At 39.4% G+C, this 18,489-nt stretch overlaps 1 protein-coding gene across 6 annotated transcripts in view; it reads left to right on the forward strand.

The window, feature by feature from the left end:
- slc4a11 (solute carrier family 4 member 11) overlaps positions 1–18,489 on the forward strand; it is a 126,315-nt gene that overhangs the window by 5,500 nt on the left and 102,326 nt on the right. For 2 of the 6 annotated variants that reach the window (XM_042388102.1, XM_042388106.1), the window contains exon 1: positions 17,337–17,504. The exons of 3 other annotated variants lie outside the window; for them this stretch is intronic. In XM_042388102.1, the coding sequence (XP_042244036.1) occupies positions 17,468–17,504 (37 nt within the window). In that variant the 5' untranslated portion in view covers positions 17,337–17,467. Of the gene's footprint in view, positions 1–9,153; positions 9,234–17,336; positions 17,505–18,489 lie in introns of those variants that run through there. One more of the 6 variants, XM_042388104.1, reaches the window with a different exon arrangement.

Raw genomic sequence — 18,489 nt, forward strand, 5'->3', positions numbered from 1 at the left:
ATGTAATCAGTTTACAATGAAATGAAAACAAAGAAGAGCCAGCATCAGCTCACATTTAAAGCTGTTATGAGCAAATATTTGGCATTTATACTTGATAAAGGACCTAAACAATGAATCACCTTAATGAAATGAATCACTTTCTTCTAGCTACAGCAACCGCTAACATCAGACTAAAATACAATAGGATTTACTTCACTCATACTTTTTGCAACATTTGTAACCTGTTATTTTATCAGCGTAATGGCTATCCAATTTCTGGCTTATAAATTACTGCAGAGTTAGACGAACAAAAGATAACCAAACAAACAGAATTTATATGAAACCTAGACACCTAAACCTGTTGTTTTCATATTAATATTGTTTTAAACTTTTTTAAATTTTAAGCCAAAACAAACTTATCGTAAAGCTACATTAAGTCATTTTTGACCTCAAGGGATTAAAACAAATTCACAGAAACACAGATATAATATAATATTAGATTATTCATTTTTCATGGATAATGTGTTCACAAATAATTGCCCACCTAGACATCCAGCAGAAAAAGAGCAACGGTATCCTATTGGAGTCTTGTGTTAAATCCAGTATTCTGTCTGCTGGTATCCACCGACTCCTGAGAACAATATCTGGCTCTTTATTTATGTCACGCACACCAGCGTGCACCCTCGCAGCCATGCAGACGCGGAAAGCATGAATTGGCCTTTGGTTTGCAAGATGCTCCTCTTTCATACCAGCCAGGTAGCATACACTCATTTCGTCTGAGCTTTCTTTCTGGAAACTACAACAATTGTTTTATGTTGGAGGATTATCAAGAGTGGTGTGACTTAACCATAAAGTCTGTGTGTAACAGTGAGCTAAAAGAGGCTAACAGCTGCACAAAGCTGTGGAATTAGGTGTTAATTTTCACTGGGTTCACAGCTGAATTTTCACATTGCAGTCATTTGATAATGTAGGAATATCACTTCATGCATGTTTGTTTTGACACATTTGTCTGTATATGTACTGCCATTTTCTCTATATTATAACTGCATATTCAGTTAAATTATTATGAAATTATTTGGCAGTATCATACAAACCTATTGTTCTGTTCATCCAAGTGTGACTAATTCAGTACAAGTATTTTGTCTTGGTTGATGTGCTGCAGTACATAAGACATAGACATAAATGATCTGAAGAGCAAGTATCATGAGGTGTCAACTCAGGTCACCTTGGCCTTAAAAGGGATTGTCAACTTTTTCATAAAGAAAATCAGGCACCAGTCTATTGCAACAGGAGAAATTACCCTTAAATTTATGATGTCACCAGGATAAAAGAAAATCAGCCGCTTAATGAACAGTGAGCTTGTTGATAGAAAAATATTTTTGTGCAAACCTGTGTACAAAAATGTAATTTAAATTATCTCTACCTCTTGCTCCACAAAGACAGACGTCCATTGATTCTTCAAGGAAAAGTTGAAAATTTTACATCCCAGTGACAATACACTTCACTATGATTACTTGCTAGTTTACACACACTGATTAAACTGTCATGAGACTCAGGGTTAAAACATGTGGATTCTCTCTGAAAATGCATTTCATATTGTAAGATTGACTTATTTTACTCTTGATTTGGATATTTGCAGGCCAACATCTAGCGTAGGTTAAATCTGAGCTTTATTTAGGAACCTGACAGAAGCTAGGACCTACTGTCAATCTTTACATTGAGATTTAGTCAATTTAATTAATTTAGCCCTGTTAAACCTAGTCTATTGATCAGCAAATCTCTATCCTTCCTGGGGGGTCCTGTAACAATAATTTGGGAGAATATTGCAGGAACTTGGATTTATTTTTAATATTTATTGGTGCTTACTGTAAGGCAGCATTGTCAGACAATTTTCCAGACACATACATTCAACCTTTTTTTTTTTTTTGGAATGTTTTTTTCCACAGACTTGAGTGAGTCATAAGTGTAAAAATAGTAAGAATGAATGTATAAATAATCACGAGGGAAACATAAGTTAATGATACCGGTGCAGTGCTAAATCATTTGGGACCATATCCAGAGTGTGTGCGTGAGTGGGACTGCATGCATTTTGTTTGAATATGTCTGTGCGTGCGTGTTTGTTTGTGTGCGGTTTCATGACAGACGCATTTTGTTATTCTCCTTGGCAAGCTGCACTTGGCCAGCATCTGAAAACGGACAATGTAAGGCAGGAGTCAGTCAGGAGGAGAGGAAATCCCACCCTGTGTTTGTCCACTAACTGTGTCTTTGCTGTCTTCCTGCTTGGAGCACAATACAACAAGGTGCCCTTCGCAGTTTATTGCAGTGGTTTAATGTGTTCTGTAGGTGCACAGAATTTTAAAGCATTCAGCAGAGAGACTTTTTTTTTTTTCTCTCAAAAGCAGGTCTACACAAGCAAAGAGAGAGGCTTCTTTTCAAAATGAGATGGCTTAATCTATTTTGATAATAGTGACATGCACTCATGCAGAAATATTAATAGCACAAAGTAGCAGCCTTTAGTCTTGGCTGATAAAATGAAACACTTCTGTAGACTGGATTCTGAATGACGAACATCAGGAAATTATAATTTTCCACAAAAGAGATGGGTAGTGATTTCAAAATTAATTATTTAAGCACACATCAGATAAAGTAAGTACCACATACAGTATTATTGGATTTACCATGACTATTAATCTACAATAATTTTGACATTTTATTATGGATAAAGTGAAATATGAACCAACCCAACAATTGCTGCTGTCCACAAGGCTGTTACACAGTTTTTGTTCAAATTAATATTGTCATGACTCAAGTAGTGCACTGTTTGACTAGAAAAAAAGAAAAACACCAATAAATATGAAAAATAAAGTTTTAGAGCACTTAACAACCGCATTTATCATCAGATAGCAACATCTTGAAAATTTGTAAAATGACATAAATAAATAAACAATGTTAGTGCACACAGTAGCACCCGGCAGCATTTCTTTATGTTTCGTCCCAATGAACATTTATTTAACACAACATCTGCCCGTGGAGTGGCGAACTTGACGCAAGGGGTCAACAATGTTGTTCCACAGCAGCCACACCAACAAGGCTGCCTGCAGATGTGTCAGGAGGGCCAGCCCTATAAACGCCAACGTCCCTGACTGACCGACTGATGAAGGTGCGCCATTGGTCAGCCAATTGCCATGTGACTGAGTGAAGGTACACCATTGGTTGGCCGAAAGTCGCCGCTTCTGTGTCCGTTTCAAATTAAATTCCTCACATTCCAGCCATATACAAGGTTTTGACCTGCCGATTATCTCAAAATGCCAGATACTGGCCTGATTAATCAGCCAACTGATTAATGTTAAATTAATTAAATGTGAATTCAAACACAAACTCAGCAGACAGAAGCAGACACCACCATCATGAATGTTAAATTAGTATTTTATCCAGGTGCTCTTGTAAGAGATTGTGATTTACAGTGAGGGCAGGGGGGGGCACGATGATCCACGTTGCTGATTTGACCATTTCACTCACTCACTTGAAAGTTAAAAGTGTCTGTGTCAGCATTGCTTCCCCATAAGGGCTTTTGGAAATGTAAAGACAACAAACATTTCCTGTAGAGGGTGTGCATGTGTGTGTAGAGGCCATCAGACCTGCGTGCCACACTGCAGGAGGAAAATATGTAAGGGAAGCTGGATGTCAAAGGACATGGCCACTATCTTCAATTTAATGCCACTTCTATGCTCTGCAAATTTTTGTATCTGACCGATCCAAGATTAGTCAAAGCTCCATTGAGATTGAAGTCACCTGTCTGTGTTTCTTTATGCTGTACACTATACTTAATATTTGAAAAGATGAAAAGATGTAGAACAAAATCTTACTACTCTGCTGAAGGCATTTTTCTAAAAATGGAACCACAGAACAAACAGAATAGAAAAGATAAACCTACAGTAGTGTTCCTGTTTTTAGCATCTGTAGTTTCCAGCAGAGGGCAGTGTGTATGTGTCTCTGTGTCAATGGACAACATAATTTGTCCTGTTGAGTGGTCTTATGTTATTCAAGATCTTTTGCTCAGAAATCCCTTGTCACTGGGATGATTTAGTCTTCATTTGCATAAATAGAATTATGTTATATAACTGGTAGCCATATATTAATCTGTCTGTAGTTATCAACACATACGGTTACTGTGCATTTTGTCTGCACAAGCCTGAGAATTATTGATCACGTCTGTAAATCTGTAGGCTTTATATCACTCACTGGTCTACAATCTGTAAATTCTACTTTATCAATTATGGAGAAACCTTGCATTTGCATCAAAGAGACATTCATCCTGTAATGTCAGATTTTATTTGTCATTTATTACCTTTTTCTCTGCTGCTGACTTTATCTCCCCTCGGGCAATGATAAAGATCATCCTTATCACATTTTTATTTGGACATTATGAGGAATATTTATTGGGGCAGTCGTAGCCTCGAGGTTGAGGAGGTGTGTTTGTGACCAGAGGGTTGCTGGTTCAAATCTGAGAGGCTCCGCCAAGAATTAGACAGGGGAAGTCAATAGACAACAGTCACATGCCTTTGAGCGAGCAAGTGTTGCACTTTGCAGGGGCACATGGCTGTTATTGGACACATGCGAGGATTGATTCTGTCAAACTCTAGGCAACCTTGGCATCCATTATTTGGCTGCCAAACAAAACACACATGTAGTTTGTGATGAGATGTAACCACTCTGGTGCTAGTAAAGCAACTGTGCTGGGACTGTTGGAGTGAGTGGTAGTCTGCAGCGGGTAGGTGTTGGAGTGATGACTGAAATGTGTTTGTAGGACAGACAGAGTTAAATAATACCTTTTTTTTTCTTCTCTGTTTTCTTGTGGATTTGTGGTGGATAATTTATGTTTAACATTACAAAAATGACATGTTTACAGTAAATAAAGGGGACAAAAGAATGGACCCATGTTTGGTTAGGTTATGTAATAATAATAATAATACCTTAACCTTAAACATTACTTAACAAGTTACAGTAAAAACAAAGAATAAGAAGTAAATAATATCCAAAACATAAGAGATGAAACAAGATAAAGTAATTAAAAACAATAACAGATTCCATCAGTTAAGAAAAAGCCGTGAGATAAAAAACATTTTAAGAAGGAAGGATGTTAATTAATAGACTGTAACAGCTTGAGAGGCTGAAAGATTTGTACTGAATATACTTTTATGCTACGTTCTGCTTGCCAGTCAGTATGGACTGTGTGCTGGTTCTGGTTTGTAAAGGATTGCCAATAGATTAATCAGGCTGAATGATAATCAAAAGACATTAGAAAGCATTGTTTCTCTTTGAGGCAGCCAGGTCAAGACTACAATTAAAGTTAGGTTAAAGCTATCAGTAAAGTTCATTTGTGTTCAGCAGCAACAAAAACAGGATGATAGGAAGTTGCCAATAATGATTCTGTCTTTGACCAAATTGTTTGTGAAAGTGAGCTTCAGTCTGAGCATGCTTCCTGTTTTCTGAGTGTGTGTGTGTGTTGCTGCACTGAACCAGCCGACTTCAGGACAATAGAAGGTCAAAGAGCACATCTGTCAGCAGGAACGCTGTCACCAAACTTCCAAAAACATAAAATACAAAACTGTTTGGGGGGGGGGGGTTAAACTGTTTTCTGGATGCACTGAACAAAACTCAGGAGACTCAGCGGCCACACATTTCTCTGTTCTCTTTTTAGCATCATCAGGTTTGGCTAACCCATTGTTGCTAACTTTGGAGCTTCCCCCTTCACTTTTCCAGCAGTTGGGGAAACAATATACGTGACTTTCTTTGTCCTGAGAAGCTGCAGCATTTATTAACTGACACACTGTAGCCTGTACTCTATATTTACTACCAGATTGACAACTTACTGCTAATCTTTACCTCTGCTCCGCTCGCATTCACTGTCACTTTTCTGCTGCTCGCTCTCTTGCTTAAATGCTATTGATTTCTGAATGAATGGATATTTGGCGTTATTTTTGGCATCAAAAAAATCTTTTTTTGACCTGGTGGGGGTCTTCGTTGGCCTGGCAGCCCGCCAGACCTGTACAATTATAAGGGAAACACTGCACCACGGTTTTATAGTTGCAACAGTAGCAACGCAGTAGGCTACGGCTGAGCCTATGACATAAGCACGTGTCGACAGTGTTTTTGTAATTACTCTCACTGCCAGAAGGGGGAGACAAAAGTCCTGCACTCCAGCTTTAAATCATGAAATTCACAGTTTGGTATTTTCTTTAAAGGTTGGAGCATCTTATGAAGTAATTATTATTTATGATGTTTCAAATAGACTGGCAATCAATCAGCCGATCAACTGAAAATTAATCACCAATCGTTTTGAGTCATTTTTCAAGAAATTAATTCCAAATTCTTTGACTGCAGGTTCTCAATTTTTAAAAAAAAATAGTCTTCTATGATTGTAAACTAAATATCTTTTGGTTATGGACTGTTGTTCAGGACAAAAGAAGACATTTGAGGACGTCACCTTTGGCTTTTATAGACCAAAAAATTAATCGAGATTCGACAGATTAATCAATAATGAAAATAACTGTAGTTGGTTTCAAATAAAATGAAATATCAACTATCAAAGAAAATGACATTTTACTCTTATAAAAATTCCGGTAATACTGGATTTGTTTGTTTGAGTCTGGACCACAGTTGAGTTGTTTGCCCTCCCACTCACCCTGCTAGTTTTCTTTCATATGAATTACAAGAACACAACAAATTATACAACACAACCACAGAGAGCACAACCACCCTTATGCACCTTTAATGAGGTGAAAAACAAGCACTTCTCTTTCACAACCCTAAAAGGAAAAAAATGTTATCAAGTCAGCCTTGAATTTTATTCTCTGCTCATTTGTCAGTGAAACATTTCAAGCTTTAATTTTCTTGCCAAGTGTCACTAATGATGATATCGTGACACGAGCAGGAGAATTTTCTTCCTGTACCAGTGAAGTTTTGGTCCGCACCCAGGTTCAGAAATAGAGTCCATATTACCACAGTTTTTAAGTAAACTGCTCTCAGATTCATACTAAACCGCCGGTGTGAAAGTATACGTGGATAAAAGGTCTACCAAACATGCACACAGCGCTGGATGTTGAATTGCGTGTGTAATTACATCCCTGCGCTGATATGTGTGTTCACCTGTGTGTCATCCCAGTTACATTTCCCTGAGACGTTTTTGCCTGAGAGAACATAATCAAGTTGTTCTTCTCCAAATTAAATCTGTAGCTAGTTTGTGACCTGAAATATGCCCTCATCCCCTTGGCAATACTTACAGCTTGGTACTGAACGCTGTTACACACACACACACACACACACACACATACACACCCCCACCCATACAGAGGGAATTGCGGGAGGCTACATTCTGATAGCTCCTGCAGTGATGTGTGTGGGCACCAGAGTAACAAAACCAGCTGCTCCCCTCATCCTCCTTCTCTACCCCCTTCTCCTCCTCTTCATCATCTTCCTCATCTCCTCCTCCTCCTGTTTCCTTCATCTCTCTTCCCTCCTTTTATTCCCGAGTGTTATTATGATTATCACTGTGCCGCTCTCTTCCTGTGCCAGCGTACAGCATAAACAACAACAACAACAACAAAGACGACGCTGACGGGGAAAAAAAAAAAAAAAAACAGACCTCCCCCATTGCGTGCACGCATACACACATGCACATGCACACACATGCACATGTTAAAAAAAAAAACTGACAGGCACACAGGCTTACAGACACACACATAAAACAGAAAGACAAAATAGACGCCTACACATCGACAGAAAGACAAGATAGATGCCTACACATGCAGACACTGAGGTGTAGTTAAAATACATGCACGCACATATACAGTAGACACACACACTTGGCTGCTAATGAAGGTTGTTCCCAGTCAAAAGGTGGGAGCAGGATTCCCTCACTGATTGATGACTCATTGAGGCAATAGCTGTCGCTGTTTGTGCACCATTACTTGCTATGCTGTATTACCCTTATTCCTACACTGCTGCAGACACAGCTACCTTAGGAGTCCCGTGGCTTATCAAAACAGGGTCGTCAGGCTTTAAAATCACCAAGTGAAAAATCTTAACGCTGGTGCAGAGACGCGTTGGCATCCTAATGAGTTGTACACCACATCCTGGCATCTGGCACAAGGACAAAAGGACACCACATACACAGCAGCAGCACAGTCCTGTACAATACTAGACTACAAATCAGTTAAATCACATCATTTCTGCAAGCATATATTCATAATGGCTGTATATCGTGTTTTTTAGAATAGGTAGCTGATGTTACATTCTTGTTTACTAGTGTATATTTACAGAAAGGACTATGCTCTCCTAACTGATAACTTACTGTTGAGGATTTTTGTTTTTTTTATTTTGACATAGACTGTAGAGGGAAATTGTTTCACCCTGTAGGTCTAGTGTGAAAACAAATCTGAGTCTACAGCCATGCCAGCAGGTGTGCGAGTCTGTATTTAGTCACAGTGGTGTTTTGAGATAAACGCTTACATCAGCATGCTAACATGGTTCATAATGACAATGCAAACTTGCCTGATGTTAAGAAGGAATAATGTTTAGCATGGTCACCATTTTAGTTTAGCTTGTTAGCATTAGCTTATCAGCAATGAAGTACAGCTACAGCTGATGGTAATGTCATTTCTTTTCCAGATATTTGATCATAATCCAAACTATTGGATAATAATAATTATGTACTGTACAGGATTTATCTTTCAGTCCTCTGCTCTTCAGGCTGTCCAGCTCACATGACAGGTTTCTGCTTAGAGCACTCAGTATGTTGACCCACTCTACAGTTTTATTTGCACTGTGGGACTGTCAGTGTTAAGCTCCGGCTCTGTTGCTTAGAAAAGGTACACACTGCAGCTTGTTGGATCATCTCAATGATTGTTGAGTGTTGACTTTGAGGTGAGATCTCATCAAGATGTCTTAAAAAGGCATTTTGTATCTATCCATTCCTGTAGGGTTGGTCTGAATGATTCAAGTAAAATCCTGGGAAAATGGTCACATTATTTGTACCTTTTTATCATGCTGTTCTGTTTCCTCTGCTGCATTGTATATCTCCTCTGATTAATTTTGTTTGCTTATAGTATTGCCAATGTTTTGTGATTGATGGTTGATTAGTAAGGTCTAAGATGTTCTGTGTTTCTTCTCTAGTGATGAAGGAACGCAGAAATGACTTGACGTAACTGAGTCTCCTGAGTGCAGGTCAAACTTTTAAATGCCCCATGGGCCTTGTGAGTGTTACACCCTATCACATATAAACCCTCACTTTATTTTTTGTGGCTTTCTTGCTTTCTTGCTTTTTCTTATTAAAACAGCAGGAGGTCTGAGGGAGAGAGAGAGAGAGACACTCACACCATATAGAAGATTCTGGCAGGATTCAATCCCAGGCCAGCGGGGCGGTACATGTGGTTCCAGAGGCGGGGGTCCTAACTGCTAAACTCTCTCGGTGCACCTTATTGCTTTTTAGTGGTTAAGGCAGTTCACAAGTGGTGATTCATCACTCACTAACACACACACACGAAGCTGTAAGCTTCCTGGAGGCCATTCCCACCTCCAGCCTCATAGCAGCCGCTGATGCCTAGCCACAGAGTAACTGCAGGGTCATTCCAGATGCCTCCCTTTGCACACAGTATCATCTGAAACTGGAATTTTATCTTTGTTTTTTTACACACAGAGACCTCCCACTCCAGGCATGTGATGGAACTACCTTTTGATGCCAATTAGCTGGCAAGAGCGAGCTACAGTTTTTACTAGATGTGTCGCTCTGAGCAGAAACAAGAAGCAGACTTGGCTTCAAGCCTTCAGCTGGAGTCTGAGGCACACTGGGATTTTCTTTTAGAGAGAGAGGGAGGCTGACAGCAGCCTCTGTCAGACTATAAGAGTACATATATACTATATATACTGTGTCTGTCTGGACAAAATAATATAAACTCATCCAATAAAATTACAAATAATACATGCCAAACATCATTATATTAATATTTATAATAAATAAAAACGAACCCAGCTGAGTCAAAAGAAATAAATGCAAACTCATGCTGCTCTGCACTGCGTACTGTACACCTACCTACGCAACATTACAATTTTAGCATTTAATCAATTCTGTGTTTACGTGGCTATTTGAACTTTATATCGGTCAAAAGAAGGAAAACACTTACTTTTGTTGTGTTGTGTGGCATGCACTTCCTCTGAAGCTTGGCATGGTGCTGCTATTTTAGGAATGTAGTAAACTATTGGAAATTGGCACTTTATTAACATAGACTCACGAAGCTTTAAGCTATCACCTTAACCCAAACAAGGCAGACATCAGTCCAAATCGCTGCTGAACTGCATAACAACAGGGCACTGTGGCATTCCTGAACCCTACAAATTATATAAACTATTTGCCAAGAGCACCTGCCCCATGTATATTTGTGGACAGCATAGCTCTGAGGTAGGACATGTTTTACACATTTTACAAAATAATAAGCACCCAGAGCCCAAGGTGATGTGTAACTGTGTGAGGGCAAAGTTCTTCATGAGAATCTCGTTCCTGTTATCAAACAATAAGGCAACAGTATTTTTTTGTATCTTTTGTGTGCACCAAAAGAAAACTGGCAGTTGATCAAATAAGACGCTGCATGTTGCAGTTGCACAAATGGGGCCTGCCAGGTGGAACTTTGTTGTTATGCATGGCAGGGAAGCAGCCTAAAAAGCACTTACTGTACATTCCCTAAGCACAAAACATTGTTAAAAGCATTGGAAAAGAAGAAACAGGGCAAAACAAACAACACATATACTGTAGTGAATAAATGAAAATTAGGATTTAAACCTTCAGTGTTGGCTCTAAGTCCACAGTGACTTAAAGTAAGTAGACAGTAAACGTCCAGTGTGAGGGACAGTTGAACACAGCATATGGCTGTGGCAGGTTATGTGATGCCACTTGTGCCCTCCAGTTCTGCCTGTTGCCAACTGATTGCATAGACAACAGTCAAAAATAAGCCTAAAAGGTCTAACTCCAGTATCTAGAGCCACAACTTGTATATGCTCTCTATGACCCAGTAGGCTGTATCTCCCTTAAGTTTGGGTGTAATTGAAATGAAGAGTACTAGATAAGGTAATGGAAGCCTAATGTTGTACAAACATGGAAGCTGTTTTGTTTTTAACAGCAGCTCTGTACTGGACTCTTCTTTCTGGCCACAAGGTCAGCTACAACTAGTGTACAAAATTAGTTAAATATTTCTGTTTACATGACTCTGTCTCCCTGCTTGTGATATTATGATAGTGAGTGCCAACACTCCTCCATGATGAATCATTTAAGTATATTTTAAGCAAATATGCTTAAAAAGCTTCACAAATGTAAATATTTGATGTTGTTTTTCGTCTTCTATTATGTTAAACTAAATATGTTAGGGATTTGTTAGGACATAACAAGAGATTTATAGAAGCCAGGTCACTCAGTGTCAAGTCAAAAATCTTGCTAAGCACCATGCTATCAGCTAGTCATCTTAACAGACACTTGAGGCTGACACAGTTGGCTTGTCCTTTTTAGTAGTGTCATCTACATAGTTTTATTTTCTTCAGTGGCAGAAGTTCTGCATAATTAGTGATATAAAACATACCTGCACGTGTAATGTTGTCAGTGACCTCGCTGATGAAGGCAAAGAAAAGCTACCGGACAGTTAACAGCTGTGGAGAATCTGCAGCCTGCAAACCAGTTACACAAGTTGCTTCACATCTTAAATTCCGTGTAAAGCAATAATAAATATGTTCTTAGTTTGTCACACTACCCAGCCAAATTTGAATGATTAAAAAAAATGCCAAGTATTTAAAATTAGGCTTCAAAATTGTGGAAAAATAAGCAGTCTTCTCTGCTCTGAAACGCTGGGGGTGTGTATGCTGAATGCACTGAAAGCATGGACCAACTGAACAGCCTCTGAGTTAGCAATGCTTGTACCAAACTCCTGTACAAAAATACACAATTAAAAATAGGCATTGTTTGTAGGTGTAAGACAAGCAACATGGATGATATTTTAAAAATAAAGTATTGTTAGGAGCCACGGTTTAATTTTGCACCTATTTTGTGGGTAAATGTGGACTTATTTCAGTAAAAATGTAACTTAAATGACTAGTTAACAAGCGATCCATCACAAATCATCGTTATGTTAAATTGTCGGTTTTTTCAATGGAGTTCAGTTCACTTAACGTTACTCACTTCTCTGCCAAAAAGTCCTTGGTAGCTTCAATGTGGCTATCATCCTTGGAGCAACTACCTCTCGTGCCGTGCTTTTTGGTGAAGTGCTGCCCGTCAAATACTCCTCCTCTGCCCGGAGATCTCCCAGACAAACAGCTGGTGCTGAAGCTGAAGCTGTGGGCTGCAGCTGGTGTCGGTCGCTGCTGGCGCCGCTTCCATTGACCCTACCCGTCCTTGCGGCCGAACACCTGGTGCTGAAGCTGAAGCCGCTGGTGGCTCCACCCTTCAACAGACACTTCAGCCGGGTTTGAAATAACTCCTTGAGAGCTCACGTTAACTGAAAATGGCGCTGTTCACCAGTAACAGTGGAATATCCAACATGAATCCCAATTGTCTGATGAATGTTTGTAAAACTACTCGGTGTAAAAATAGTAGTAACTATGAGTATGTGCGCTCTAGTGTTTATATAGTAGGGGAGCGGTCATGCTAGTAACCCCTCTACGTCATTAAGCCATCGTTTCAGGCCTGCCCAAAAAATCCTGAACACAGAAATGGTGAAAAACAGTTAAATGCTCAAATTCCACAGTTTAGTACTACATAGTTCAGTCTTTTCATGTTTCCAGCAATTATTTTCTAACATGTATAATGTGTTGGAATTACATGGACATTAAGAAAAAACAAATAACAAGAATTAACAAGAAACAAGAAAATGTAAGTTCTTGTATAGTCAGTTATTCAGGTCCTCTGAGTAGAACCGTACAAGCTGACAAGTGAACATTTTGGGAGTAGGGGTTTCAGTTCAGTTTACGTTATTTACTCATCTTCTTAACACATATATGCTTTCCTAAATTTACTAGCCAATAGCAGTTCTTCAACTACAAGCAGCAACCATTGTGAAAACAGGAGTACTGGTAGGGCAGGTCTGACATGACACCAAGCAAGTAACCTCTGTCAGTCACTTGCTAGGTGGCCTGTAGGCACCAAGTGGATCCTCCACTTTAACCTGTCAAGACCGAAAGCAAAAACATTCGATGTGAGAACAGAAATTTAAGAACAGAGAATGTCGTTTTAAGGGAAATGAAAAAGGAAGCAAATAAAATCAAGGATTACTGATTACATGAATGCGCCCCACAGCTTTGTTCTTAACAGACTGTTTTTTATTCATGGCATTTTTTCGCATACAGATGGTTATGGGGGTTTTTCTGTTGTTGTTGTTTGTTTTGTTTTGTTTTTTAACATTGTGCTTAACTTGACACCACCTTAGGTGCACTGATGATCCACCATATTGATGAGATTTGAATTATTTGGCATCAGTAAATGAGAAAAATGGAAGAAAGTGTAAATCCAACCTCAAGGCTTCATTGATAATGTCACAGACAACTTGTTTTTCCAGTCCGTCAACTACTACACTCTCCTTACTCACTGCTCTTTATTGACATATACCAAGACATGGTATTGTAACGTAACCATGCCGCTTGGTGTTAACTAGAGTATGCCCATCGTGACACCTAGGTTGCAGGTTGATGGTGGGTGAGAACACTTGAATTATCCTCCGGGGAGAATGCACCCTGGCTCACTCAGTGACGCATTTGCCCTCAAAGCGTGTAACAGTTCTTATGCAAAACAGACCCACTGGCCATACCACACACAGTGATGTTATATTTGCAGGCTTATGCAAATGACTGACCTTTCACAGAGCATTTACATCAGGGTGGGAAATTAACTTTTTGATCCTGTAGCCTCTGTGTCTGCTGGATTTATATTATATTATCATTAATCAACCAAAACTGCTCATTACAAATCTAACTATATACAAGCATTTTTGCCAAATAAAGATATTAGACATTTTAAATAACTGGAAAGAGTTTAAATTAACAGTGTCAACAATGACACATTAATGATCAATAAAATGTTAATGTTAAATGGTAGTAAATAACGTGCATGATTTCCCTCATGAAAGCTTTATTTAAGCTAAGAATTTGTTTGGTAGTACTAGTAAATACTGTGTAGCACTTAATATAAACATTCATATTATTTGATATTAATACTAAGCACAGATACATAAATATACATACATTTTTTTCTGCCCATTAAAAAATTCAGCTCTGGCTCCCTTTCTGCTTTTCATTATTTAACAAATGGCGCCCCTAGAAAATTCCAACTTTAAATCATTCAGTGGAGCTTAGCAGCTTCAGCAAAACACGCAGAGTGTTGGAAACAAAGCTCGACTCCCTTTTTCAGTAGATCATTGATAAGAGCTGCATCCTACGACAGCAAACGCCTCTGTTGTAGAGAGAAGTAGAGGAATTAATATGCAATTTCAATCTACTTACAGTAGTCATTTTTATTTTGAGTTAGTTTATCAGGATCATGGGCCTAACTATAGTACATGGTCAGGTGCGGCAACTTTTAGATATTGCAAAGGAGGAGTGATAGAAGAATCAGCAACACTAGTGAGTTGCTAAGATGAAGAGCAACAAGTGACAAGCACTAATTGTTTTAGTGGCAGTAGGGTTGACACCTTCTGGTCGGTTGCTTGATTAGTTGGTAGATATACTCTTGTCTGACCAAATTCTCATTAGTAGTACCATTGCTGGTTGCTGGGTTAGGTTTCAGTCCTATATATTTTGTATATTATATCAGGATGAAACAGATCTATGTCTGTGCTGACTTTAACTAAGAGCTAGCTCAGGCCTGCAGGCTAACAGTTTGTTAGTGTGCTAATAAATTGCTTAACAGACTTCCAGAGCTGCAGGTTGCTTTCAGGCATCTCAGCAGAGAGTCACTGCTCTGCTGCCCGTTGACAAGCAGTTTTTTCCCAGAGAAACGGAACATCCCGGTGTTTATGTTGATCTGCGCTGTTAGCCGGTTAGCTTCTTGGGTGGATCTTCGCTCTCTTGTGATCTAGGCATCACATGAGGGTATGATAAGTAGGTGTAACGGTACTCGCAAGAAGAAAAACTAGGCTCACTTAGTAGTAAGAGCAAAAATACTATAGATGTATAGTGCTTTACTATGTTGCACTTCATGATTGTGTTTGAATAAAACACCAAATAGTACCTACACTGTTGTTGTAACAGTAGGTAGGGATAATAGTAGTTTTTTTTTATTATTGTTTATATGTTGGAACAGTTCAGAGGAAAGGGTAGAGCTGTTATCATACCTCTGATTGTATTACCTCTGAGTTACTCATCTGTGTTCTCCTTTTGTGTGATGCAACATTTATTAAATCCAACATGAAATTTCCAAATTATGCTTGTGTCATGACAATCCTAACAAGCCTCGGGGTCAACATGTAGAACATCACGATGTCGAGGTTTGTGATGATGCCTCTTTGGTAACAGCATATATGATCAGAGGGCTTTATTTCAGTGCCTGTGGGTCATCCTAGGGAGCCCTGTTAAATGTTTTCCAGGGATGTAACCTTTCACGTCAAATCACTTTGCTCTGAAGTTACAGTAAATTGCTAGTACAATGCCTGATAGGGGTCATAGGAAGGATAACTGCATACCAGATGCAAATATCAGACAGTGCAAAACATCTTTGTGTGAGCTCATTTGATAAATGGTCATCCAGCATGTGATGATTATTACCATGTTTGGGCAAACTGCTCATTCACTTAATTTATATTTATTACTGAGAAAGGATCATTTCTAATAACAGTAGATTTTCTAAAATGTCTTTTTAAAATATGGAAATGACCAGAGGGAGGTGTGTTTGTGTATTTGAATTTCAACCTAATAATGGGATCACCCTTGCAGTTTGTGGTCCTTAGTACAAATCACAATTAATTGATTGGATTTGTGTATTTGGCTGATATGAGCTCACAATGAATGCACTCAATCAGGACTTGAAAGCTGAAACCACACGCTCTCAGCAGTGGTTTGTGTTCTGGACCTGCCATTATGCGAGGCTGGAGATTTTGGCAAGTTAATGCGGAAGTGTCAGCACAAATCTGATCTCAGTCACTGTCACTTCAGTTAGGTATGATGGATTCGTCTGTGCTCTTTGCCATATTTTACCCTCTATAATGCCAGTTGGAAACATGGAAATGAATAGCTGAAATTAGCAACAGTTCTGAATGTAGTTTACCCTTGATTTATGTTGTTCTGCTTTACTTTATTTGACTGTAATGCAATGAACAGCAATAAATGTTTGTCATCCTCTTCTTGCATCAGTGCAGGGTTGTTAGTTTTGATCAGGGCTGAAACTAACAGCTGTTTTAATTATCCATTAATCTGATTATTTTTGCTGTTAATCAACTAATGATATCTGTATATAACTTCTTTTGTCCAATCATCAGTTCAAAATCAAACATACCATGACAAGAAAATAATAAAATAATAATATTTTGATTTTGTAAGCTTTATTTTTTGCTAGTTTGTCCATGTGAGTGTTTTATAATTTGTCTTTTCAGAGGTTACAGATTTATAGCTTTTGTTTGTGTGTGTGTGTGTGTGATTGTTTGATGACTAGAAGAGAGCTACAGTCTGTCTTTTACGTATTAATATTTATAGCCGTTCAATAGTTCTCTCATCATGATGTTGAATTATTGAAAACTTTTAGCAGCAGACTAGACCTAAGACTATGAACAGCACACCAGAGTCTGTCTGTAGCTACGTGTGTGAGTGAAAGGGAGATGTAAAAAAAAAAAAAAAAGAGAGTGAGTCATTTCAATCTTTTAATCTTTTGAGCAGTTTGTGAACCGAAACTTTTTGTCAGCTGTCGGGCTTGGTTTGGGGCTCGGTTGTGTTTCTGTTTTTTTTTTTTTTGTAAACTGACACAAGCTAGTATAAGTGCACAAGTATAAATGTATACGAATGAGATCATGGAGAGAGATTAGTTCACACTCATGGTCAAACTAGTTTAGTCAGTTTAAGCCTTGTAACAAAGCATAATGGCGACCAGGTGAGTAGATATGGCTGACAAGAGGATGACATGTTGCATGTAGGGTTTGCTGTGTTTAGAGAAGTGTGTTGGGGAGGTGTGTCTTGACATGAGGTTTGCCTTGTTGCATGCTGGCCAGCCATAGGCTGCTGAGTGGTGGGCTGGGATAAAGGAGCAGAGGAAGAAAAGTGAAGGCACTAGGACCCAGCGGCAAAACCGTGAGTAGGCAGGCAGAGTGGGGCTGAGTCACTGCATGTGTCTGAGAGGCAGTCAGAAACAGAGCAGAGCAAGGGAGCAGAGGTGATCTCACACTCATCAGCACAGGATAACACAACCATGATGGGTTGACTTGGGGGGGAGGTGGTTGGAGAGAGGAAGTGTGCATTCGCCACCACTTGCTCAGCTATGGAGACCAACAAAGTTCTTCATTTCGTGCCTTCGGGTAAGTGGATCAAAGCTCTCAGAGCTGCTCCTGAGCTGTGCACGACACGGCGTTCACTGGGAGAACCTTGGGGTTCCCTACCTAGTGAAACCTGAGAACCCCCCGTGCAAAATGTGCAACCCACCTCTACTTCCACGCTCAGACACGGCAGATGTTTGGGTGTGCATGTGTTCTACTGTAAATACTTGGTGGTTTTTTTTTTTGTGCTTGATCTTTCTTTGTACTTGGAACTGTGGTAATGTTCAGTTTGTGATAGAAAATCCTGTTTTTAAATTTTTTTTTCAGGGGAGGTGGGGTTTTAGAAGCCTTGTTGTGCTTAGAAATGCAGATGTTTTTGTGCATTTTTGTGTGAGTATGCGCTTGCCGTTTTTCTTTATTTTTTTCTTGTTTATGTCTGGTATGCGACAGGAGAGGTTCCTGCGTCGTAATTCTTCAGTTCAGGAACTGAACCTTGAGAAACGATTGCATTGCAAACCCTCTTAGAGAAAGGCAGTATACCTGTCGAGCAGGGACAGCTGGAATGCAGAGGAAGCCTGGGCTTATAATGCACTTTCTCATGTGTTGCACTGACAGGGCTCATGCATGTGCGCATGCATGAGAAATCTACACAGCGCAACACGGAGAGAAATCTACACAGCACAAGAAACAATTTGTGTGAACGTGCACATGTATTTGTGTGTACTGTATGTGTGTGTCTGTAGATGTTTCTGTGCATAGGAAACGGGGAGAAAAAAAAAGATGTGTACATTCATACATTGGTGTGTGTTTGTACTGGCTAGAGATGTGTGTGTGTGTGTGTGTGTGTGAGAAATAGAGATAGAGAAAGACAGACAGATTAGTGTTGGTGACAGCCACAGGAGAGCAGCGAGTTCTCCCCTCGCTGAAAGTCCTCTGAGAACCCAGAGCCCATTTGGAGGTGTGATGCGGCTGCCTCCTCACTTTCATTTTGTCTGGGAAGGCAGAGCGGGATACTGCGTCTGAGTGT

This window comes from Thunnus maccoyii, chromosome 16 (genome assembly GCF_910596095.1).
Source record: "Thunnus maccoyii chromosome 16, fThuMac1.1, whole genome shotgun sequence".
Lineage (NCBI taxonomy): Eukaryota > Metazoa > Chordata > Actinopteri > Scombriformes > Scombridae > Thunnus > Thunnus maccoyii.